Genomic DNA, 27,447 nt, shown 5'->3' on the forward strand with positions numbered 1-27,447 from the left:
ATGAAGTGCATGAAAATGAGGCGTTTTATCATCATTTTCTCAGGTCTCCGGCGCTCTTTGTCTCAGATGAATGCACTGCACTTCACAGGAACAGGTGTGCTGTCCAGGAATTGAGGGTTTTAGAAATCACTGCATGTATGTGAATATTCATCCAGGATCATCAAAGGACGAGCTGTCTGAACTGAATTCAGCTGTGGTCTGATGTGTGCACTGAATCAGGAGAGAGTTGTAGTGGCCTGATCCTGTTCTGCACTAACGGCCGATTCCTGTTAGAGGAAAGGAAGCTTTAGATATTTCCTGTTTACAGAGTTTCCAGCCAATCAGCTGCCGTCATTCTATCCAGTTGCATTATTGCCAGTGTTTCTGAACTACATTTCTCATAATCCAATCATCTAAAAATATGTTAAAAGCTGCAGTGTGTAATTTACTGAGAAGGAAACTGTAATCTGAGGCTCTTACAAAAGCCATAAGTAAAATGACTTTTCAAATTAAATTGAGAAGTTGTTTTTTTTGAGCTGACTTAATTGACCGATCAATTTAAACTGTATTAGGCAAAATTTTAATTTTACCTAATTTTGTGTTTTAATTTCGGTAAAACTTCTCCAAACTGCTTTTAAATGTTCCCGATTAATGGCAACATCAGGAATGCAATAATCAACATTAAATACTACGCAAAAATTCCCTGGACATCATATTCTGGTCAATAGATATGCATTGGGCTCCTTTTAAATAGCTTTTCTTTTTCTTTTTCCCCCAACCTGCTTTAAATGAATAAAGTATAGGGTTTCCCTATCAAGCAGCAGAAGATATTAATGTTATAGTTATAAACTTCTAATTATATTGACTGAACATTAAACTATGATAAAACAATGTATAAACACTGAGAAAAAAAAAAAACAGCACACAATTTACAATGTTTATTAAAGTTTCAAGGCTTATATATCACTGATTAATACACGTTTAAGATAACTTAGTGCAAATAAACCTGTGAGAAACTCAAGTTGTGTACATACTTTTATTAAAGTTCATGAATAGAATTTGAACAGATACTATGGAAATATCATACATTCACCAGCAGCTGAGTGACAGTAAAAACTAAGAACTTTGATCCTTAAACTATCCTTAGAAAGTAAAAGGGAGTGAATGATGTGAGACACTGGACAAAATAATCCAGAAAGCAAATAAACAGCAAAAGTCAAACAAATACAAACAGACGTGCATTTATATTTGAATGAAACCTCCGTACAGATACAGGTAATGCAATTCAGTTATATATTTATAAAAATATGAACATACACACTTTATTGATATTTCTATGTGCTCTGACAGGCATCACAAACTACAAATGAGTTTGCGGTCACACGGATCTCAGTGAAGCCTGTTGGTTTAAATACTTTTGAGGAAGCATCTACATGCTGCATTTGGTTTGCGCTTCGATCACGTCTCAGTTACTCAACAGCTAAATCAGAAAATGAGCGTGGGAAGTGAAATCCGCCTTACTATGATCCTGACGTGGAATGACGACGCTCTGCCGAGCAACTGATGACAAACCACTATTAAATATAGAAAAATATTTAACTCCTACAACCAAAAGAAAAGAAAGTATGCGGCCCTCGTGAGTCTGAAGGCCACAGATCAGTGTTCTCGTTAACATAAGTTTATCCATTTAAAGTCCAAGTGTAGAAAACATCAGTCGTAACCCGCCACTGAACGTGGGTTAAGGGTTAAAACATCACAGAGCACCAGACGCGAATGTGCGAGCATGAGTTTATAAGGTGTAAGAAAGAAAAGTGTAAAGCACAGACACATCTGGCGCATTTCTGACTCGGACAATCGGTTAAAGCAGAGTAACCCCGCTGTCTAACAGGCTGTCAATCATCATCTCCTCTCCCGGTCATTGGTCTCTAGGCAAGTGAAGCCCGCCTCTGAAGGGCTGTCGTGTCTTATTGCTGCTCCCAGACTCCGCCCACAATACACCCTTCACATGGTTTAAGGGTGAACAGTGAGACACAAAAGCCTTTTAAGAGCAGGGCGGATCATGATGTTAACTGAGTTTTGATGACCTGAGATTAATTAAAGAGACTCGAGTGTGTTTATGCCAAGAGGAGAGGGATAAATCACTAGAATAAACTAGTTTAAACTAGTCTTGACAGCCTGTTAAACGAGCAGGGTTTAACCTCAGCAGCCGGACTGAGTGATGTCTCCGCCGGAGCGCTTGGTGACCTCCATGGTGGTGAATATCTGGAAACAAATGAAGGGAAGAGCATGTTATACTCAAAAGACTAAAGAACATGTCAGTGATGTATAATGAAGCAGTAGGGTCACAGGAACGCACCTCAGCACAGGTAGGGTGAATCCCGATGGTGTTGTCCAGCTGATCTTTGATAATTCCACATTTCATGGCGGCTCCGAAGCCCTGAGTGACCTCACCGGCGTTAGGACCCAGATAGTGGAAGCCAATCACACGTTCCTGCACAGAGACGACAGCAGTTAATACTCCTGAAGTGTCTCTTACAGTAATGATAGCATGGAATCAAACGCAAACCATTCACACAACACATTTCTAAAAGGAAATCAGCGGCTGGCCGTTAGAAATGAGCCTGTAATATGAACATGCAATTTAAAGCCAAAATAAAGGCAGCATTTTTACTGCATTTACTAAATATGCATCATGTAAGCCAACCAAATTTCTTAATAAAATAAAATGCATGAATGTCAAGGTTGTTTTAAAAATGCAATTGTTTATTGTTTAGTGTCAAGATGCAAAGATGTAACTTAATTTTAAAATTCATAAGAAAAATGTTGAAATTAAGATTAATTTAGAAATTAAGAAGCCAGTGCTATTTTTCGATAATTTGATTTATTTCTCCATTTTAAGTTTCAATAACTCATTTTTATTAGGTTTTTACATATTTCTATTTAGCTTTTCTAAATTCAAGTAATTTCAGTACTTCAACCCAATTACGTTTTTCAACCATTTATTTAGATTACTGAAACAATAATAGCTTTAGTTAACAATAACAACACTGGTAGAAGCACTGTTCATTGCTAGGTCAACTAATGTCAATGAATAAACTGGATTTTAGTCACTTCACAAAAAGGTTTAAGTGTATAACCATGACTTCAAATCATAAAGGTTTTTTTTTTTTTGGTAAACAAATCAAAAATCACATTCACATAGGATGGGGACAGTGAAGCATTTCTTACGTTGTCAAGTTTATTGCAGATGATCTTGGCGTAGCACTTGTTGTTGTCTCGGCCGGGAACGGTGAACTCCAGAGGCCAGAACAGACTGTGATAGATCTGCAGAGACAAACACAATCACCAGCACTTCATTAAAACCACGGTCATTATCAGCACAGGCTATTAAGATTTCCAGTCTGACGTCTGTTTGCAAACACACACCTCGATGTTCTCCTTTCCGTAGATCTCGAGGGCCTTCTCCTCTGGGTAACCACAGCTGCCGTATTCCATAGGAGTGAAGACAGTGGTGGGAACGTTCAAATAGTCGCACTGAAACGCCACCGAGAGAGAAACCGGAACCGGTGAGATCACAGAAAACCAACCGCTATTTACAGAGACTAAGCAAACACTTATAATACAAAAACACAGGAATGGTTATAACCATATCAGACCTTCAGAGTTGCTCCAGCGTACAGTCGGCGAGCCAGAAGTTTCCCGGCCTTGATGGCCACAGGCGTGAGCTCCCACTTCCCCTCCAGGATGTCTCCAATGGCATAGATGTGAGGAACGTTGGTCTGCTCCTCATCGTTCACTGGGATCTTCCCGTTCCTGGACGGAGGAACAGAAAACGACTCAATGTTAGCATTGGTAGAGCAAAGTCCAAGTCTTGAGGACAAAGTAAAGACTGTGCATACACCAACACCAATCAGTGAAATATGAAGGACTCCCATTAAAAGTCCATTTCACACTTGGTTCTGATGCTTGATCTGAATCAGTTTACTTGCAATCCCTTCTCAAATATCTTTTCACGTTGTATTATTTGGTTGCGAAACGTGTCATTACGAGTAGCAGGATCATAATCTACCATTTTTTTCCTCTCGAAGCATCAAAATATTTGTTTTGAGGTTAATTTGAGGATTCATGTCAATGAGTGAAATGCTTGCAACTGTAAAACAGCATTTTAGTCATTTGCAACTTAAAACATATGCATGAACTAAAATATACAGTAAGATGTATTCATGAGCTTGTGTACAAATGAAGATACTCGTTTCATGAAAATTCAGATCAATAGTCTTAAACAGGATTTGACAAATGTCTTAACTATCACTTTAAGAGGCCTTAAATTTGGTGATGGAAAAAACAGAAATAGTTTTTAACTTCAAAAAGCTAACAAATGTTGTGTTCTATCCATCCATGTGTGATGGGTGTATGGTTTATACAGTTTAAGGTAGGCCTATAAATAATTAAATATAGTTACACAAACAAAAAAAATACTAATGTACTGTATCATTGTGCCCCTTTGATTTTTGATTGACCTTTTGATTTTAAAATGTATTAGTAAAAAAAAAGCCAGTGTTATTTAGAATTTTTTAATTATAGCAAAGTATAACTAATTCGTTTTTATAGCATTATTTTCTCAGTTAGCATTTATGTTTCTCCATTTTAAGATTTAGTAACGTGTTTGTCACGTCTAAGTGTTTAAGATATGTAATATTTAATATAGTTTGAAACAAACATTTAAAAACCTAGTGTACTTTGTCATTGTGCCCCTACATTTTTCAACACACATGCACCGTCAAGCCTCGAGTTTTTCTAAAGCACAGATAAAACTTCATGAGATTGCTGCAGAAAAGCATCAATGAAAAAATGCTTTGTCATATAAAAGCCACATTACATCAACTTCAGCAATCTATGAAGTGTTATACTGTAATGGACAATGACATACTGCATTTTGTACATTACTAAACTGAAATGAGCAACTAAGTCAGCATTCCAAATAATAAATCTATAAATGCTCAGCGAGTCACTCGTACAGAGGAACCATAAAAGAGCTGTGTATCACTCCCATATGCGTGTGGGTCATATGGAATCACATGATTCTGCTTGGGAACAGATCTAAACCGCTGTGCTGCACTAATCTCTCAGACCATCTCAAACCACACACACTTCTCACTTCGGTGTATGTGTGAATTAATATTAATCATCCCACACTACTGAATGGAAACATTTAGCTGAATTGATCCTGACCTGGTGTGCTCTATAAACACAGTGCATGTGCCCTCTGGTCAGACGCTGGACACGCTGCCCAGTTCCCAGAGTCAGTAACTGCTGAATCACTGTGATACACCATAACCCGCCTCTGACCCCGCCCTCTCTAGAGCTACCATGACAACAAGGACTTTGTTATGGGATGTAGGAGGGACTGTGAAACCAGATGACCAAAATAAACTATTCAAATGGAAGAGACATACTTGGCATTGACTACAACTCCAGCCTTGTCCAGACCGATCTTTCCTGTACAGGCGTCACGACCCACTGCGATCAACACCTGAGAGACACAGCAAACATTAGAAAAGTTAAAGTAATGTGACCCTGCTGATTACTACAGAAACACCTCCCGCAGTTACAAAAGAAACAGCAACAACAAAAGTGAGCAAAGCATTGTTTACATGAATCAAACACCCACAGGAATTACATCAAAACCTGAAGTTAATCCACATTACACAGTAGTCTAACTGTACAACTCCAGTGAAGGTTTATACTGAACAATTTAAACTTTTAAACCCTCCGTATCTTTGTCCAAGCGCTCACATTTCACACTGACTTAAGCAGCTGGTGTCCTATCAGAGCAACCACAGCTGCAGCTCAAGCTTTTAAAACAAACTTAACTTGGAAAAATTAAAAATGACTTAATAAAATACACATTAAATTGTTCATAATTGACAGTTAAAGACATTTATGATGTCACAAAGGATTTCTATTTCAAGTAAATGCTACTCCTTTGAACCCCAGGATTCTTTGCAGCAAAACTGTTTTCAACATTGATAATCATCAGAAGTGTTTGAGCAGCAAATAAGAACATTAGAATGATTTCTGAAGGATCATGTGACACTGAAGACTGGCGTAATGCTGAAAATACAGCTTTGAATAAATTACATTTCACAATATATTTGCATAGAAAACAGTAGTTTAAAATAACTCACAATATTAACGTTTTTACTGCATTTTTAAATAAAATGCAGCCTTGGTGAGGAGAAAAGACACTTAAAAACATTAATCTTACCCATCCCAAACTTTTGAACAGGGTGTGTATGCATACATTTTTTTCCCAATATTTGTGCATGCTATGTATTTTCATGAGTCTTTAGTCTCCCGTGTTATCCTTGAAGGCCTATATTTGTACAGAGTTGTTTTCAATATGTATTGTTCCAAATCAGGTCAACTATGACGTTTAAGTTCACCTGAAAACATGCCTTAGGAGATGCCTACGTAGGGTTACGGTTGACAGTTCACCAGTTTTGAAACTTAGGCAGAGATAGCAGACAAGATAAAACCTGATGTACTTCAACGATATCTAAAAGGAATTCCACTTTTTGGCCACACAGGCATGATACTCACAGTATTGTATTCTCCTTCAATGATTTCATCACTATCAGTTGATTTGGCCGTCACTTTAATTCGGCCTGGAGTTCCAGCTTCAAGCTGCTCGATCTGTAGAAGAAAAGAAAGATCGTTATCACCAATGTAATGCGAGTAAAGAGGCCATGATCATAATACTTCTAAAGAACATTTCATAACCGCAGCTGCGATAGATAAAGCATCATTTCAGATTTCAGTAATGTTTAACAGCACACATGCACCAACCTTTGTAGGAACAAACTTCCTGAGGAATTTGACCCTGTGTGTCTCCATGTAATCTCCTGCACGGTTGGCCATGTCCTGATCGAATCCTCGCAGCAGAATGGAGCGAACCATGATGGTCACATCCAGCCCCAAACTGGCTAGAAAACCTCCGCACTCCAGAGCCACATACGATGCGCCGATGACAAGAGTCTTCCCGGGACAGTAGGGCAATGAGAACAGGTCATCACTGCGAATAACAAACAAATCCAGTGAGGACACACAGACGGATCACGTTTCCTCAAGTGTAGACAAAAGTTCAGACACATTCAGTTCAACCTCATAAAATGCTCCCAAAGAGAAAAGTCAATATACAGAAAACCGCAGTGGCTTGAGTCTTGCCAAACACCTGCCACTCACTTCCTTATCAGATAAAAGATGAATGAACCAGCAAAAAAACAAAAAAACAAACAAAAAAAAACCTCAGACTTGAGTCATAACAGAACAAACTTGCATTCAGTTTAAAGGCGTGTTACGTAGGAACAAACTATTTGAAATTGAACATTACTATGGCCTTGTTCAGACACAATTTTTGTGCATATCTGAATGGAATCCGATCATATTTAGCAAGCAAGAACAGGAAAAATAATAATAAAAAAAGACCACATGAAATCTGATTTTTACTATAAAACCCTATTCAAAATATATTTCTGGAAATCAGTTTCAGTCTTACCGCTCAGATCGGATTTTGAACAGCTTATTTACCCGTGTCAGTTTCTCACGTCATGTACAAACTAAACACGTCAGACGCTGTTTGTAGAAAACACTGTCTTTGCAGAAACAAGGCTGTGTTGTTGTGAAGTGCAAGTCGAGGGGAAAATGACTGGGCTGCACACCTCTGAGTTGAGACGTCAGCACAGAAAAAAAGCCATGCATTCAAGCTTTCCAACGTTTCTGCCGCTTCCTCATAGGGCTGGGAGGTATATCGAGTTTGTACGATATATATCGATATATTCTTTATAAGCGATACGGTATGAAGCAATACCGTTCATATCGATATAAGTAGTTTGATACGAGCGCATCTGAAAAAATATCTAGGGAGGACACAGACTGAACTGCTGCAGAGAAAGTGCATAATGCAATTTGTTCTACATGCATCAGGCTTTATATGAAGGGCTTTATTAAAAAAAAAAAAAAAGGTTATAGTAGCCTATAGTTTATGGTTTCAGTTTAAAGCAGCTTTAAAGAGGCTGCGTGTGCCGCGGACAGAGACGTGCCGTTTTCCTTAAAGGGCATATTCCAGGTTAGAGACTCCAGTGAGTCGATGTATAGAAAAATAATGTAGGAACTAGATTTTCTTTAAAATAAACTTTAAAATACGCTATTAAGGCTTCTGGAGTCGTTTTTGTGAGAGAATTTTACTTCCGCATCTCAAAAACCGCCAAAACCGGAAGTGACGCATCAAAAGGGAGAGCGGTGCATGTTAACCATAGGAAAGCAATGGATCGCAATGACAGTTCGGACGCTGAGGAAATTTTAAATGTTTATTTACACTCGTATGACGGACCACAGATAAAATTATGAGCCTGCTATGCAGCCAAGAGAGCAGGGACAGGTCAGGATTAGACAGAACAACGGTCAGAGGAGACAGATTGAGTGGATGTGTGAGGAGAACAGGACAGGTGTCTTGGTGAGAGACCAGTCATCTTACAGATATACACACACCTTAACTATGGCGTCAAATCTATGCCATTAATAACCGAGCGCACCATTTATGCTGGCGCGCGCGGTAAATCACTTCCGCGAGAGGAAAACAGATCTACACGCGAGGAAACGGGAGCACGCGAGCTAATTTCAAACACTCGCGCGCGCGTCACTTGTCCTCTGCGCGCAATACTATGGCGTTCGGCCGGGTCCATTAATAATAATAATAATATATATAATAATAATATAATAATGTACAAAGTACAATCATTTACAGAATGATTATTGCTAAGAGTGTCATTCTGAGGCTGTGGAAATCGGACACTGTTCCTCAGTTTAAGACCTGGTTGAACTATCTTACTGGAATATTGCATATGGAAAGAGTCCGGTATGGAGTTATTGGTAATCTTAATAAGTTTTACAGTATATGGCAAGCATTTCTAGATCATTTGGACCAATGTAATGCTGACTCTGACCAGCAACGTAATGCTTAGTATCTTGTCTGCCCCCTATTGAGTGCCTAGTCATTTTTCCATTGAAACTGTTTGTATGCCCTGATTGTTGTTCTCAAAGTCTGTTTTTTTTTAATTTTTTTATTTATTGATTTATTTTTTAATCATTATTATTTCATGTATTTTGTTCTTTTATTGTTGTTGTTTGTGCAATATAAAACTAATAAAAATACTTATAAAAAAAAGGGTTTATGGTCCTGTTTTATCTTTGTAACATCACAAGATTGTAATCACTAGTAAACGAAAGAATTTATGTTAATTTATGTTAATAAACTTTTATTATAATGATGTATTCTACTGACAGTGCATGCAATTCATTTTCATTAAAACAGCCATGTTATATTTATAAAAAAAATAAATGACAACTTGCATCTGGTCTGTTGATGAAGCCATGTCTCAGGTCACATGTGAATTATGGATCGCCTTTTCACAGGCGTCCAATCACAGCTTACTTCCGGAAAAGGGGAAGTAACCAATGGCATTAGAGATAACAATTAAAACAGCAAGCCCCGCAATAATCATTCCGTAAATGATTGTACTTTGTACAGACACATTATGATCTAACAGAGAAATAGAATAACCAAATAATGCAATTTCTGGATCAGGTGTAAAAACACAACCATACATATCCGAGAACCATTTAAATATGTCACACCAGAAATCGTATAGTTTTGGACATGTCCAAAAGAGATGGGTCAGAGAGCCTTCTGCAGATTTACACCTGTCACAAATAGGAGAGATAGTAGGAAAAATTCTGTGCAATTTAGATTTTGAATAGTGCAGTCTATGCATCACCTTACATTGAATTAACTGATGCCTAGAACTAATAGAGCAAGATCGAATCCTACTGAGGCTCTCCTCCCATACATCAGCCTCAATCTGCATAAACCCTTTTTTATAGATTTTAATGACACGTTTCCACGGTTTTTAGCATGGTAAATCTACCAAAAAGGTTATATTTGAAATTTTCATACAACATAAAGCTTGGGCTATATTAACTTTGCAAAATGAAAATAAAATAATATAAAGCTAATAGTCAACTTGTTGCTATATGCTGAATTAATTGTAGTTCACCACTATATGCTTACCCAACCATATTTATATACAACCTCAAAAATGTGAGAAGTGTCCATTAAATAATTGTAAAAAATAATAAGCGTTCCTGTGGCTCAGTGGTAGAGCATTGTGTTAGTAGCGCAGAAGGCCATGGGTTCAATTCCCAGGGAACACACACATACTGATAAAAAAACATTTACAATAACGTATAACCTGAATGCACTGTAAGTTGCTTTTAAAGCGTCTGCTAAATGCATAAATGTAAATTGTAAATGTACATGACTGTAAATCCCAAATTGGTTTAAAGGACCTTTGGATGAATAAATTATTTGTTCATATAAATAAGCAAGAGTTGCTGTATAAACTTTTTAATATATTTTGTATTACTATGTCAAATTTTAGGGGTTGATGGTAATATATTCTTTCATTGTAAAAGGGTTCTGCACTTTACCCTACTTATATTTATAAAAATAAAATAAAAAAATAAATGACAACTTGCATCTGGTCTGTTGATAGACAGATAGACCTTTCATAGGCGTCCAATCACAGCTGACTTCGGAAAAGGAAGTAACCAATGGCGTTAGAGATAACAATTAAAACAGCAAGCCCGCCCACGACTGACAAAATAGAAGTGTTCGCGCGAGCGGGTGAGAGAAGATCGAGCGCGAGAATGTGGGGGATGATCACGCGCGCGAGGGCTTGTATTGCGCGCAGAGGACAAGTGACGCGCGCGCGAGTGTTTGAAATTAGCTCGCGTGCTGCCGTTTCCTCGCGTGTAGATCTGTTTTCCTCTCGCGGAAGTGATTTACCGCGCGCGCCAGCATAAGTGGTGCGCTCGGTTATTAATGGCATAGATTTGACGCCATACTTAACTAACGATATGTATTAATCAGGCAATAGCAAAGCTAGTATTGGTCATCTATGAGTATTTATACTTACTAGTAACAGAAACTAATAAGCGTTGATCAGGCGTCACACTCGTTAATATCCGACACTAACGTTAAGTGTAGCTTGTGGTAAATGCAAGGCCATGGTCACAGCTGAGTAAAGTCAGTGCTGCAGGGAGTTAGATGCGTTACACACCGGGTCTTAGTGCAGAACGTGACCCCCACACTTGATGTGCAGTGTCTGAGTCTGCACCCAGGCTTTGAGGCTTGCTGTCTGAACCCGTATGTGCTACAGATAGCCTATATATGCACTTCAGAGAGGAGCATGGACCTCTCCAGGCCAGCAGACACATGTATGTTTAGGGCAGAGATCAATTATTAGTCTGAGCTGAATATTTGTATGTATAAATACATAGTAAGTTAAAGATTTGAATATTTAAACTTTTTAAAAAATAATTTTGTTTCTCAATTACAGGTTGCCTATATTTAGGTCACGACTACCAGTAAATAACACTTCTTGATCCTATTGGTATAACAAATATAGACAGCATACAGGCAAGTTGTCCGCTGGGCCTGTGGTGTTCTGTGCAAGACTTTATAAAGGAAGGAGGAATCTATAAAGATTTTGAATGGCCCCATTTTGGTCACAAAAAAAGAATCACAATCACAAATTGTTTTACTGTATAAAAACTTGTTTATGAAGTTTACATCTCATATATATATATCAAGCAGATCTGCATTTATGGTTAATTCAGTTCGGTTTTATTTATGCAGCACTAAATTCTAACAAATATTTCATAGCACTGATAATACCTAACTCAAAACACAACGTTTCAACATATATATATATATATATATATATATATGTGTATGTGTGTAGATGTACCAAACATATACTACCAAAAGAATATACCATCTGACACATTTAACAGTCTTTCAGTCTGGGTATCACACGTTGTTAACGTGTGTTAAATGGTGAATGCTGTGCTAGATACACGCCATCAGCCTGATCTTGTTGATCCTCTGGAGGGATCTGGAGAGAGGAGCGGGTGTAGTGGAAGACAAGACAGTGCTGTGTTCTCGTGGAGCCTGAGGTGACCTGCAGTATTCTTCTCTCAGAGACTCCATGAGGCCTGATGCATATGCTGAGAGAAGCAACCCAGACAGCAAGCAGTGTTGGCCCAGATCCGGCCCACATCTGGCCTGCATGGATTTCACGCGGGCCAGATGTGGGCCGGATCTGGGCCAACACTATGTTGCTGTCTGGGACGTTAAGATCACATTCACTGCTGACCATGCTTCTCCACTCGGCCTCCATCACATCTGCATCTCCATCAGGAGTGAAGCTGCGGTCCAGCAGAGGTGTAATAACATCTGGCCTCCACTGCTTCAGATCTTCACACTCCCATCTTCTAAAGCCTTATAAACACGCCACATGACAAAAAATTACCAATTAGTTGTACAAACAATGACACTAAGCTGTAACTAGACTTGATGGTTATAATATTAGCAAACTGAGTTTAACCTACCAGTTATGCCTTCTCATACGTTAACATTTTTACACGGTTTTTAAAAATATTTTGCTAATGCTTACAAGGTAACGTTAGCTGCGGTGATTTTCAACAAGTTATACACATCTCGTTGTGTCTCATTATTTAAATAATTATGTTCACTGATTTGGTAGTTAGCAAATGTTAAAAAACAAGACTTACGGTGCACAGTTGACATTTCCGTGGAGCAGCATCTCTGACGGATCCGTGAGCATCATGTCTCCCGCCGGCGGCCGAACACAGGCGGACCGGGACCCGATGAAGCTGCTGTGTGCACCGAGTCTCACTAGGCTCTTGCTTATAAATCCCGTGTGGAACTCATATCGCCGGGATGATAATCCTCCGGTGTAAAGTGATCGTTAAGCTACACACCACCGCGTTTCTCGAAGCAGATGCATCAGTGAAGTCCCGTCTCTTCAGCTGCACAAACGCACCGAGGCCCGGAAGATACCGTCCTATTTCTTGTTAGGAAACCTGTGGACTCGATGTCCTGACAGGCTGGAGTTAGTGTTACCTCCACAAACACAATTTACCATGACAATGATAAATTGAAATAAAAATAACTCTCGAAAACACACTGACTCGCGCCCGCTCCACTGAATACCAGCAGAGCGCGGCACACGACTCCCTTATGTGACGTAATATGACGCGATGTTGGAAAAAAAAAAAAAAGCTGTTTTTGAGAGCCGTCAAGGAAAGCGTCACTTTTTCTTCTAAATTTGTGCACTCACGTCTTGTAAAACATTTTCAAATCCTGCATTAATGGTTCATATGGTATTTTCATACAAGTTTATATATTCATTTGGAATTTTTTTTACCTGCAATATGCACTTTAACAAATAACTTGCACAGGTATATTCTCCATCTGTAAATGTTAGAAAGCCATGGAAATATTTCCATTTTGCAGTCAGAAGTGCGTGAGCTTTTGCTTTGCGATTCTCCGCTAAACTTCACAGACCATTTAGAACGAGCGCCGCGTGCATGCGCACCAAACAGACGGAGCACAATGAAACAGGAGCGCAATAACTGACTAAAATATAAATTTTGCTGAAGTATTAGTTAGAAAATAAATGTGACATATGTAGAGTTTTAAACTTACAAGTAAGTGTATTTGTATCATAGCACTAACTGTAAAGTGTAATGGGGTAATCAAAATAACCTTTTTACTTAGTCTGTGTTTTATTATTTTAAATTTTAGTTTAGTAAATTTAACTTCTGCTTTAAAAGCATTATTTTTGTTTTTAGATTGCAATGTTAGAATGTAATGTGATTTTAACCCTTTTTGCACATAATATATGCCTACATGCTTACATTCACTTTATTCGTTTAATCCAAATACAAAATACGAGATATATACCGTATGCCGCACATCAGCCAAAAAAAATACATAGATATGAATATTTCCTTTGCTCATATCGCCCAGCCCTACTTCCTCATAACACATAAGCCAGCACGATGTCAACATGTGGTCACGTTGTAAGACAATATTGGAAATGGAAGCCAATGCAGATACGCAGTAAAACGATAGAGCATCATGGGACACAAATACAGTGGACAGTCAATCATTTAGATCGGATTCCAATTTAGATACACAAATAATCGGATTCTGACTGACAGTCTGAACAAGGCTCATGTCATACTCTGCCCAAAGGAGCAAAGGGACATGTTATTTAAAAATAAGTAACCACATGACCATTTTCCACATTTATGCCGTTCATATCAGAGCTATAGAAGGAAATCCTCCTCTTATCTGACACGTCATGCAGTGAAAGCTTTCCTTCCCTTCGTGACTGAGAATGAATCAGCTTTAAAGCAATAAATCCTGTAAATAAATCAGTAATGACCCCCTGAGGTCCAGCTGCGATTAAGCGGCTCTCCAGAGGGAGTTTACTGTGGTGAACTCAGAGTCTTCTCACCTGGTGATGCAGTACTCTTTGTCTCCTGGGATGCCCAGATAACGAGGCCTCTCTCCTGTCGCTAGGACAAACTTAGCTGCAGTGTAGAACATCTCTTTACCACGCTTGTTTGTGGCCTGTTGGGGAAGAGTAAACAAAAAGGTGAGACGAGGGCAGGTTTTGGCAGATCGTGATTGTTACTGAATGCAAAATGCAACTTTTAACACTTCATACTGCAAGAAAACAGCAGCTCTCCTATTCCAAAGCAAGGCCTTGTGACATTAAGGCATGTTGGGCTTCAACTACAGTACATTTGGCTTGTTGTGTCAGAACACACTTGCCTTGATCTTGTGCGGCTCCACAAACTCAGCGTAGGCGTTGACGTAATTGACGTTTTTGTCTCGTAGGGAAACTCTGTAGCCCCAGTTCAGTGAACCGATGTAGTTATTCACCGCGGTCCTCATTGTCTCCCAGTTGTGAGTCACTTTAATAAAAACCCAATATTTGATGAGAATGTCAATTAAAACAGGAGACGGACAAAAAAAGAAAAATCACATTAAGATCATTAAAGGGAAGCAAAACTTTGCAATACACTGAATGTTGCAATGATCACTTGTCCTGTGTACAAGTAAGATTTCCGGTATTGAAATCTCACATTAACAATTCTTTCAATTACGGATATAAATGAGGACTCTCGTAACAGTCTTTAAGTTTTTAACCATTTCAAGAAATATATTCACAAGGTTGCAATCACAGAATTAATAAAAATATACCGAAAGTCCAAAACACTTTCAAAAGAAAGAGGAAATCAATCTGAAACACGTCTTCAGATTAGAAATCACAAAATTGCATCACAACTTCAAGCCTTTACACATACGGCCTTAATCTGTACCGCATGAAGAACTTCTATCTGGAATGCATTAAATCATGTGATGTAATTCTTGTCTGCAAACCATATCATAGAGACAGTTTATCACGTATACCATGTACAGCTTCATATTTCTGGCCGTGTTGAACATATGACTCACCCTGATCAGAGAATTCCCAGCCGAACTTGCGTGCGTCCTCCATGGCTGTACCCAACAGGGCCGTTTGATGCATCAGTTTCTTGGGAATACAGCCTACGTTCACACATGTGCCACCCAGACCTGGAAAGAGACATCTTATCATCATCATCACCATATTACAAGTCATATTTGATTAAACCTGCATGCTTTTGATTCTGGTTCTCTTACCCCAGGTTGTGCCCTTCGGTGTGGGAACAACATAATCCAGAACCATAACCTTCTTCCCCAACGCAGCAGCTTCCTGTTTGGGCAGGAAGAGGTGGCGTTAAAATCAGATAAATGGTTATATCATAAGTAATTAGGTCTCTGATGACTTTGCTGGCAACACAATTAAGCTATACTGTGCACCTTAACTTTTTAATTTGACATTTAGTTTCCTAAAAAGTGTGTTATTTAAATCATTTCTGTTGATCAATTTAAAATGTTAATCTCAATGAATCAATTCAAAACTGAAATACCCATAAAACCCATTTTGTTTGGTACATAAAACTTGTAAATGAATGTTAAATGAAAATAAATTCAAACAAATGGACTTAAAAAAAATAGAGTATAAATAGAGAAAATGGAGTATAAAATACACATTTGTAAAAAAAAAAAATAAATTAATACTGTGGCTTAATACTAGGTATAGCATACAGAAAATAACTGTTGGTGTAAAACTGTGCCTTGAATAATAGATTTTATTTGGATATATGCAAGAACTATATTTTACTTCTTGCATGTCAGAAGCTAACACCAAGACCCAAAAAAAAATAAGAGTGTCTCGATTCACCCTGCACACACACATACAGTATTTAAACACCACAAGTGAAGGATCTGTGTAATTTAACTCACCTTTGAGCAGGCCAGACCGCCAGAACCACCGCCAATGACGATGAGATCGTACTCATACGCCTCACTGCCTTCACCCAACAGCTTCTGCAGGACGCCATCTTTGTGTGCCTGTTACCACGACAACAAACCAATCATTAGCAGGAGCATAAAACGATGCTGATAAGAGGCACGGTGAAGAGGTGCTTGAGCATTATTCAGCTCGACTACCAAACATCTTTCCCACAGAGCTGCTGTACACTCAGTTGTGAAAGAGCTTTTATAGACAACTGACAGATCTACAGACTGATGCATTCATGAGACACAAACAGGCACTGATGAACATACAGTGGGTACGGAAAGTATTCAGACCCCCTTAAATTTTTCACTCTTTGTTATATTGCAGCCATTTGCTAAAATCATTTAAGTTCATTTTTTTCCCTCAATGTACACAGCACCCCATATTGACAGAAAAACACAGAATTGTTGACATTTTTGCAGATTTATTAAAAAAGAAAAACTGAAATATCACATGGTCCTAAGTATTCAGACCCTTTGCTGTGACACTCATATATTTAACTCAGGTGCTGTCCATTTCTTCTGATCATCCTTGAGATGGTTCTACACCTTCATTTGAGTCCAGCTGTGTTTGATTATACTGATTGGACTTGATTAGAAAAGCCACACACCTGTCTATATAAGACCTTACAGCTCACAGTGCATGTCAGAGCAAATGAGAATCATGAGGTCAAAGGAACTGCCTGAAGAGCTCAGAGACAGAATTGTGGCAAGGCACAGATCTGGCCACGGTTACAAAAAAATTTCTGCTGCACTTAAGGTTCCTAAGAGCACAGTGGCCTCCATAATCCTTAAATGGAAGACGTTTGGGACGACCAGAACCCTTCCTAGAGCTGGCCGTCCGCCAAACTGAGCTATCGGGAGAAGAGCCTTGGTGAGAGAGGTAAAGAAGAACCCAAAGATCACTGTGGCTGAGCTCCAGAGATGCAGTCGGGAGATGGGAGAAAGTTGTAGAAAGTCAACCATCACTGCAGCCCTCCACCAGTCGGGGCTTTATGGCAGAGTGGCCCGACGGAAGCCTCTCCTCAGTGCAAGACACATGAAAGCCCACATGGAGTTTGCTAAAAAACACCTGAATATGATTCTCTGGTCTGATGAGACCAAGATAGAACTTTTTGGGCTTAATTCTAAGCGGTATGTGTGGAGAAAACCAGGCACTGCTCATCACCTGTCCAATACAGTCCCAACAGTGAAGCATGGTGGTGGCAGCATCATGCTGTGGGGTGTTTTTCAGCTGCAGGGACAGGACGACTGGTTGCAATCGAGGGAAAGATGAATGCGGCCAAGTACAGGGATATCCTGGACAAAACCTTCTCCAGAGTGCTCAGGACCTCAGACTGGGCGAAGGTTTACCTTCCAACAAGACAATGACCCTAAGCACACAGCTAAAATAACGACGGAGTGGCTTCACAACAACTCCGTGACTGTTCTTGAATGGCCCAGCCAGAGCCCTGACTTAAACCCAATTGAGCATCTCTGGAGAGACCTAAAAATGGCTGTCCACCAACGTTTACCATCCAACCTGACAGAACTGGAGAGGATCTGCAAGGAGGAATGGCAGAGGATCCCCAAATCCAGGTGTGAAAAACTTGTTGCATCTTTCCCAAAAAGACTCATGGCTGTATTAGATCAAAAGGGTGCTTCTACTAAATACTGAGCAAAGGGTCTGAATACTTAGGACCATGTGATATTTCAGTTTTTCTTTAATAAATTTGCAAAAATGTCAACAATTCTGTGTTTTTCTGTCAATATGGGGTGCTGTGTGTATTAATGAGGGGAAAAAATGAACTTAAATGATTTTAGCAAATGGCTGCAATATAACAAAGAGTGAAAAATTTAAGGGGGTCTGAATACTTTCTGTACATTTCATATATAGAAACCAAAAACTCAAATGAACAGGTGAATTAGTTTACAATTAAGTAGAAGAGAGAAAAAAAAAAGCTCTAAATACAAAGTGGCACAAAATGGCTTATGTGCATCTTTGTCACAGAATGGCAAGGTTTAATGCATTTGGAGCATCTGGACTCATCATTGGTGCTACCTACATGCTAAAATACCGTGAGAAGTTCCTTTTAATCATTTTTGGAAATGTGTCTGCCAATTAAAAAATTTCTAAGGTCAAGATATCCAGACAGTTAGATGCCTATCGAGAACAACAGCAAACATTACTTGATATAACGGCTGAAAAAATATATTTATATAAAGCATCACATTATTTATATTTTAAACACTTATTAAAAATGTATGTATGAAGTAGTTAAACTGAAATCATCACCCTAGACATTGCAGCTTGATATTGTTCTAATATCGAATCAGGAGGTCTATGGCAACTCCCAGTCACAACTCACAAATCCCTAGGATTCTAGAATTACATTTGCAGTTTATAAGTTCACAGAAATAAAAATCAAATGCTGACATGTAATATTTCAAAGAGTGAAACTGATGCATTTAAAATGAAAACGAAAGCCCTGCCCTGAATCAGTGATGACAGCAATTCCCTAAATTAAATAGGACGGAATACGTTCTAGCAGACATGTGGGACAGTCAGCAACACTTTCTTTACCTTTTAACGACCTATAATTATTCTTAAAAAAAAATCTTCAAATAAATGAAAGGGTGTGTGCGGGTGAGGCTTTTGCAGCAGAAAGTTCACTCAGCTCATGACCATCAGCTCTCCTTTACAGTGAAGCAGCAAGAAATGCTTCGAAATGGAAAACCACTGGTTTTTAGTGAACGGTGTTGGAACAGCATGTATGAAATTATACTTTAGCAAATGTAATAGGTCACGTCGTTATGCTACATTCTATAAAGTTCAATTCAAGTTTATTTGTAGTGCTTTTCACAAAACAAATCATTGCAAAACAGCTTTACAGAAAATTTTAAGTACATTTAGAAACAAACTAAAGTTAGAGAGGTTCACACCATCAAATCTATGAAAAATATGAATGAAGAGTGAGAACTGAAACATTTATGTCTGCTAATAATTAACAAAAGAGGGAAATTCTGCGCCAAAGTCTACAACCAACTATTTTCTCTGGTGGTCTTTGAGTGTTTTTATAATTGCTGGGATTTATCATGTTCATGCCAAAGTCTGGCCAGTGAGACTCCGCTAGAATCATTGTCTTACGCATGCAGAGATCAGTCAGAAATATCAGTACCTTCATGGTGTTGTCACAGCCTCCGATGTGTTTCTTGTTGATGAAGACGTTGGGGACGGTTTTCTGCCCCGTCATCTCATGCAGTAAGTCCTGGTAGTTGGTTCCATCATCTGAAACACATCAGACATGATCAGTCAGGATCTCAACGCTCATGTTTCACATCTACACCACATGGGCAGCTCTCCAATAATCGAATCAGGTTCGGATCTGGCACTGCTCGCCTGCTTCTGGAAGCGATGTTTGGCTCCAAACACAGAGGAAAAAAAACACAGCAGCTAATCAGGTTTAGAGCCGATCACCAGAGAATCCATTATCAGGGTCATGCTACGAACATGAGATGAACAGCTGCGCATGGACAGAGAGATAAAGGGTGCATGAGATGTGAATGAGACATGGAGGAGGGTACGGATGAGTGAATGAGAGCAAGAAGAGGAAGATGATTTTTAGACATTAGTAACGCTGGAGCTGGAGTGACTCAGCAGATCGTCCGTCACGGCCAACACTTAAATATTAACTTAAGAGATTCAGCACGATGTCCAGAGAACACATGCAAGAGCACTTCAGCTCAACTCAACTGTCAATGAAGGGGTAAAAGTTCAATAACCTTAAACATGAACATTACATAACATTAGCTGAAGTGGAAACATGCAAATAACATTCCTAATCTGTAATCTTGCATATCAGGAAGAACTTCATGTAAAAATGCATGTTACGCAATTGCATGTTCAGCAAAACAAATGCAGTAAACATTTGTTTGTGTCCTTATGTAGTCAACAGAGAGTATACAGTAATCTAAGAACTGGTTTCTGTAGATAGCAACCATCACTGACAAAATATTTAGACTCAAATAACCTCACCAGTTTTATAATTTGGCCCACTTGTTGAAGATAAACTGTCCTGATGAACAAATTAAAACACAATAGAGTGCAAAGCCTGAGACCACTAGAGAAAGTGCTTTTTTCACATTGCGAAACACTTCGGTTTTTCCCTTTAAAACGCTAAAATTTTACTTTTAGAAAAAAGAAAAACACTTCAAGTTAAAAATATAAAGATAAATTGTTTAATACCACACCAGCTTCTCTAACTATTTTGATGGTGAAAACTGTACTTGAGTTTATTTTAATCTCGAGTAATTTAAAACAGAAATGAAAGATAGTAGTAGTATATTTTTATTTAATGCCATGTCAGCATTTTAGGCTATTTTCATGGCAAAAACAATTAAAAAATAAAAATACAAGTAGAACAAATACAATAAAAACCAGCAAACAAGTTATTACACAAGATTTTTTTACATTAACATATGATAAAAACTTTAGAAATAGTTAAGACCTTATTTCACCTAAAAATTAAATGAAGTGTTTAACATGCACCGTTTCAGACAATATTAACAGACATTAATCTGCTATTATTTCCATTAGTTGAAGTTGAAGAAAAAAAAAAAAAAAAAAAAAAAAAGTAGTAACTGGCACTTCCCCCATGTATCTTATTTCAGTCTAAAAAGGAATTTCTATAAAAGTCATTTGATATGCAAAATGATAAAAAGTTAGTGTGCACTTACCCATCAGGTCCAGCTCGATGGCGTTACACTTGACATTCAGCTCTTTAAAGAGTTCCTTCACCTGGAATTACAGAAAACCACACGTCAGTGTTTCAACAAGACTCACATTTCAAAGAGATAGCCTAGTAGTACTTGAGCAGAAAAATATCCATCAAAACTTTTCAAACACATGGCATCACTAAGGTGCATTAAAGGAACTGCATAAATACTCAAGTGATGGGTGAAGTACTTGAGCAACAGACATCAAACTTCAAGCTGATTGAGCATGAGGTGGTCAAAACCAGTCAAGAGCCATGACTCATTCACAAAACTACAAATGAGTAAAATCACTCCAGCTGTGGAAAGAACGGTCAGGGTTCCTACGGGGTTTGGAAAAGTATGGAAAAAAGAAAGCAGAGTATGGAAAAAATGTGTGTTTCTAGACTTTTGCCATGGTTTAGATTTTTTTTAACAGAAAATTCAGAATTTAATGAAAATAAATTTATCGTACAAGTGAGGTTTCATGGCAGCTGTTCAGTGATTTAGTGAGTGATCGCCAAATATGATAATGATTATGCAAAATGCAGGTTAGAAGCAGTTTGGGTGTCTTCAATATTCTTAGCACCGCATTACATAACTTGCAAAAAAAAAAAAAAAAAGACTTTTGTGCGCGCACAAGAAACCATTAAATTTAGCATATAGGACAATGCACACTGAGCCACCTGTTGTGCCAACAGCCTATTTCGTGGTGTGGTTTCTTGCCTGCCACAGACTATGCATTAAAGAGACCTAAAGCCTTGAAATATGGCATACTGCCCCAATAAAAGCCAAATCTTAAACACTTTTTTTACAGCACCAGTCTTTTTTATAGACCCTTGAACTTGGCAAATGTTATGCAATCAGCCCATTTCATGTCATAATTTCTCCACCACCACAGAGGAGTTAAATTGGACATTAGGGCTTGATATTAAAATTGAGCAGGTAGATCTCTGTTAATTCATGTGCATGCATGCTATCTTTTTATTCATAGTAAGATGGGAGTAATACACAAAGGAAATAGGTTATATAAAACTAAAAATTGTAATGCACAAGAACGCAAAACATTCCCATGCACATCTGAATTTTTTAATTATTATTATTTTTTTATATTAGGGACTCTGTATGTTGTCACTTCGAGAAAATCTATGAAAAAAATAAATAAAAAAATTACAGATGACTATACTATATACCAAATATAAAGCTGAAAACAATGCTCTATGAACTATTTGTGTTAAATATGGTCTGAAAATTTACCGAGAGGTTTGGAAATTTGAGTCTGGAAAAGTATGGAATTTTGAAATGGAAAATGTGTAGGAACCCTGACGGTGTTAACTACAGCTACTTTGTATTCTAATAATTCACAACCTGCTGGTTTAATTTCCATCACTAGTTTAATCTGAGTGGCAGATCACATCATCAGTCATGACCTAAAAACCAAACCAGCACATCTACCTGAACAGAAACAGTCATAATGTTCACAATCACTACAGTTTAAGCTTAATACCAAAGTCTAAAACATAACATCTGTGAAAACACCAATTATAAACAATCTTCATTAACTTTAAGGGTATTTATAAAATCAGGTTTGTACCGTTTACTGCCATTATTGCACTCCAACATATGACTCTAACACACACTTGCTTCTCTGAAGAAAGACTCACTAAAGTCTACAAATGCATGATAGACCAGGATCACATTGTTTATACTAACAATTGTTTTATCATAGGAGTCAGTATTTCATATTTAATTGTGAAGTTCATTTCTGCCTACTTTATTACTTATGCTGCGTTTAACATTTACAGTTATTCATTTAGCAGACGCTTTTATCCAAAGCGACTTACAATTGGTGAATATATCAAGCGATTCATCTTAAAGAGGGAAACAGACAGAGGAAGAGATCATAATACCAACTTTAAAGCATTGTTCAAATAAGTACAAGCTAAACAGGGAAAGATTAAAGAAAGATTTTTTTAGGATGAAGTCAGATAGGTCAGGGACTCAGCATTTCGTATGGGGGGGGGGGTTGAAGATCATAGGGGTTTTAACACTAATCTACATAGACAGTGCTCGATTACAGCATAAATTGAACCCTTTAAGAACACAATTTCTTGAAGGTTTCTCTATTATAGCTCACACGACTAGACTTTGTTCATTTTGTGATCTGCTTTAGGTAAGTCAGTTTGAATTAAAACTGTTCTCCATATTTCACACTATACATAAACCCCTTGAAGCCTAAAATCATTAATACATGAACTTGACAACTTAGTTTTTATTTTTAAAATAAATAATTGTAGAACTTATTGCTTTATTTTTGCTTTTGTTAAAAGTTGATTAGTAAAAAAAATTAAATTAAATTAAATTGTGAACAATAACAACTTGTAGAGTGCCTTTATAAATTCAAGAAGTGCCTATAAAACTCAAAGCACTTTACAAGATAGCAAAACTACAAAAAAAAAAAAGATCAAACAAACAACATAAAGGAATTGTTTATTAAAATGTATACAAAAACCAAACAAATAATCAAAAGTTATTTTAAAATAAAGTGGTTTAAAACAACTTAACTGACTGCCTAATGGTAACTATTACACACAGTAACGTTATCACACCTGCTACAGACTCCAGACTTCCATCATCTTTCACAAACCTTCTTCTTTCTGAAGACAGAACTCTCTCTCGGTGTGTGTTTGAGGAGATACGAACTGTTTCTGAGGCCGTATTTCACTCACCTTGACGCAGAAGGGACAGGCGCTCTTGCTGAACACCATCACTTGATTAGCATCGATCAGCTCTTTGATCTTCGATCGGATCTGCTCGCGACCCGCGTCGTTCTCGATGGGCGGCATGATGATCAATAACCGATCACGGATCGATATTCCGCGCTCTTCCGCTTCCTGAGTCGATGATTGTGACTGAAATCAAACGTTATCTTAACATAAACTCATGATGCGACGTTAGCTAACACGTTAAATAAGACTAAAATCACTCCTGTCATTATTGCGTCCTCATCTCGCGGCCGCCGCTGAATGACGCTCCGCCGCGCGCGCTCTTACATAAGACCCAGCGAGTCTGACCCGCGCGCGCCTGACTGAAAATCAACCCAAGTCTTCTCTTACTGTGACCCACGTGTTGTCTGTCATAGCTGTTAGTTACGTATAATGTAAAATAAACATAATATAAAATAAAAAAATAAACTTAAGCTCTTTAAAGAAAACCGATTTTAATGTACCGTGAATCTCAGTAGACTTTTAACTCTGAATAAATACATTGATAATTTATGGAGATCATTATTAAGCACAAGATTATGATTTATTATACTTCTTGATATTATTATTATTATTATTATTAATAATAATAATAATACGTAGTTAACTCATCAGGCAATATTTGTAGACACCTCAGTGAGTTTGATATGGACACGTGCGCCACTTTGTGGCTCAAACCGACCAACGCGGCCTGCGCGGAGATAACTCATTTACAATGGACAATTTACAATTTGCAATGGATTCTCATAATTTTTCCAGTTAACCAGCTAAAACTAAAACAAATTCAACATACACGTTGTTCAACTCTAGCAGTTTGTGTAATTGTTATTAAGTTATTAATACTTTTACGCTGTAGTTCCAGTGTAGAACGTCAACCTTCCACTAGATGGCGGTCGTGATCCATATTTCATATTTCTACTTTTTGACATCATTTTTTTAAATATACTTCAGCAGTCAAAAGTTATGAAACACCAATTTGTTCTTAAATATTACTATTTTGTATTTGTGTGTGTGTGTGTGTATATATATATATATATATATATATATATAAAAACTAAAAATGTTTTTAATAACTTTTTAGTCACTTCACTTTTACAGTTCACTTGAATATTTGAGTGCCTAGAAAAGCGCTATATAAATGTAATGAATTATTATTATTATTATTATTATTATATTCTACAACATTGATAGATCCAAAAGAAAAAAGTTTTAAAGAACTTATTTTACTTCATAATTTTATATAAAATTAATTTACTTATTTAACTTATTTAATTTTTTATATGAAATACAGCATCACTCATCACTCATTACATATTCCTGTCATTGCATGACGTCAGGCATCCAGGAGATTAAAACATTTCTGCAAACCAATAACCATTAAAAAGAGCAATAATCATATTGCAGAGTGTGTGTCTTCCACCTACAGAAAGCCCACTGTCACTTCAGCTTACTGGATGAATAATTAGTGGTTTTATTAGTGTTATAAGGTCATAAAACCCTTTAGAGCTGGTTTTAAAGTCTGTGTGACCTGTTATCTTACAACACGAGACTTTGAGTTCACTGTTACATAAACTGAACTGTGTTTTATACTGAATGATGCACCTGATATTGTTTACAGGCTGATTCAATTCATACTGAATCCTCAAATATGATCTGGTTTATTATGGCAAATCTGAATTTATTATACTGCGTCTGATTAGTTTTACAGACTTTGCAATCAGTAAATCTACAGAATCAAATCTCAGTTATTCATGGTTCATATGTAATTTGCTTTCAGTTCATCTGATTTGAAATATTTCTGCAACAGTGAGAACAAAACGAGATTTAAAAACTTGATATATATATATATATATATATATATATACTGTATATATATATACACACACACCTGAAAGATATAGTTTGATCTTTATTTTTTATTATATTATTATATACTTACTGAATTTCAGAAGCACATATACACTGAATAAAAGTGATTAATAATGATTAAAAAAACACGTAAAACTTGCTATGAACTCATTATTTGGCATCAAAGTTTAACTCATTTTAGAATCTGAATTCCAATCTTACACATATACAGTATTTCAGAACAGATTTAATAGAAAAATAGTTTTTGACACTGAACAAAAATGAGTAGCTAATATATAAAGAAACAGAACAATAATCAAAATAAGAGTTGTTCACTATTTGGCATCAAAGAAATAAAGACATCTTGTCTCATATATGAAGAAACCCAGCTTGTGCACCTCCTTCATTCTCTCTCTCTCTCCAGAATCGATCCGCTGATGTCCATCCAGGAATCTTCCTCCTGCTCCATAATTTGTTACCGTGGCGACAGTCAATCATCCCAATAAGAAGAGGAAAGCAGATATGACAGCGTGTCCCTCGTCAGCCGCTCCTCTAATCACACACACATCTGTCTTTCCAGGGAATAGTTCCTGTTCACTCCTCGTCTCTCATTCTCATCCATTTAACTAGAATTAGTCTCTCAAATGAAGACAAATATGATCTGTGATGCTCAGCAGACGACTAAACACACACAGATGCTGCAGAAAGCTGATGCACGCTGATATTCATCATGTCTTTTTATACATTTACTGTCTCTCAAACACACACATTGTTGAGACTAAACACATCACATTCAACTTCATCTGCCATTAGTTTTCATAATAGCATCATTTGCTCTTAAATTAAGAGCAAAAAACTAAAATTTTCTTCATTTTGATTCGATTTTCTTTCTTTTTTGTCAAAATTATGATATTATATTGTGTTTCACTCCCCTAAAACCAACTACTTCATATTGATTCAAACATAAAATAACCTATAATAAGAAATAAAAATAAGTACCTTTGAAAGAAACATTATACACTTTACTAGAAGGAAAGTAATTAATTTAAAAAGACCACTTTTCATAAGATTTCCAATTTGAGTTGCTACTTTGGCCATATATTTATGATAACATTTGTGAATCAGCAAATATCAAAGTCAGTCTTCATCTTGAAAGTGCTACTTTGATATTATTATATCATGTAATTTATTATGCTCTTATTATTTTCTAATAACACCACACAAATGTATTGTATTTATTTTTATTTTAATGTTCCATCACATAAATTATAAAGCAATTATTCAGGAGTTTTAGATATGACCATTTTAAGTAGATTATATTTGTATAAACACCAGAAAAGCAAAACGGCTGCATTTATTACAGGTGTGATGTGTAAAATACGGTGGTTTTGTCAGCACTGTAATTTTTGTCTGGTGAATGTCGGACTGGTAATTATTAAAACAAACAGAGCTGAGAATCAGTTTGGAAGAATCCTGTAGTCTCAGTTCATTTATTAGACTAGTCAAGATTTAGTATTTGATGCATGAGTTTTGTATAACAGTATCAAACCCACAATTGGTAATAGGTGAGGAAAAACACACATTTTTTTGATAAATTTAATCCAAAATTGTTACATAAACTTAAATTATGTTCAGTCCCAGTGCTCAGGAATCAGTGCTCACAGACTCACTCACTCACAGAAAACTCAAGGTGTTTTGTGACTTATGAAGCTTGTTAAGGCATTTGTGAGCTCAGTAACT

At 37.2% G+C, this 27,447-nt stretch overlaps 1 protein-coding gene across 1 annotated transcript; it reads right to left on the reverse strand.

Moving 5' to 3' along the window:
- Positions 1-902: 902 nt before the first annotated feature.
- Positions 903-24,140, reverse strand: txnrd3 (thioredoxin reductase 3). Its single transcript, XM_058779302.1, has 16 exons — positions 23,824-24,140; positions 21,080-21,140; positions 19,522-19,631; positions 16,310-16,417; positions 15,644-15,716; positions 15,437-15,556; positions 14,750-14,892; positions 14,430-14,545; positions 6,829-7,054; positions 6,583-6,675; positions 5,436-5,512; positions 3,636-3,792; positions 3,406-3,513; positions 3,208-3,303; positions 2,336-2,470; positions 903-2,241 (listed from the first exon to the last, which is right to left on the reverse strand). Exons 1-16 carry the CDS (start codon positions 23,938-23,940, stop codon positions 2,179-2,181), a joined length of 1,803 nt encoding a protein of 600 aa, XP_058635285.1. The 5' UTR covers positions 23,941-24,140; the 3' UTR covers positions 903-2,178.
- Between the last annotated feature and the right edge of the window lie 3,307 nt (positions 24,141-27,447).

This window comes from Onychostoma macrolepis, chromosome 06, assembly GCF_012432095.1.
Source record: "Onychostoma macrolepis isolate SWU-2019 chromosome 06, ASM1243209v1, whole genome shotgun sequence".
Lineage (NCBI taxonomy): Eukaryota > Metazoa > Chordata > Actinopteri > Cypriniformes > Cyprinidae > Onychostoma > Onychostoma macrolepis.

Coding starts and splice junctions, on each gene's coding strand:
- txnrd3 (XM_058779302.1), bottom strand. CDS start 23,940: ATGCCGCCCATCGAGAACGACGCGGGTCGCGAGCAGATCCGATCGAAG. Junction 3,304..3,405: donor ACGGAAAGGAGAACATCGAG/GTGTGTGTTTGC, acceptor TTGTCTCTGCAG/ATCTATCACAGTCTGTTCTG. Junction 2,242..2,335: donor TTCACCCTACCTGTGCTGAG/GTGCGTTCCTGT, acceptor ATTTGTTTCCAG/ATATTCACCACCATGGAGGT.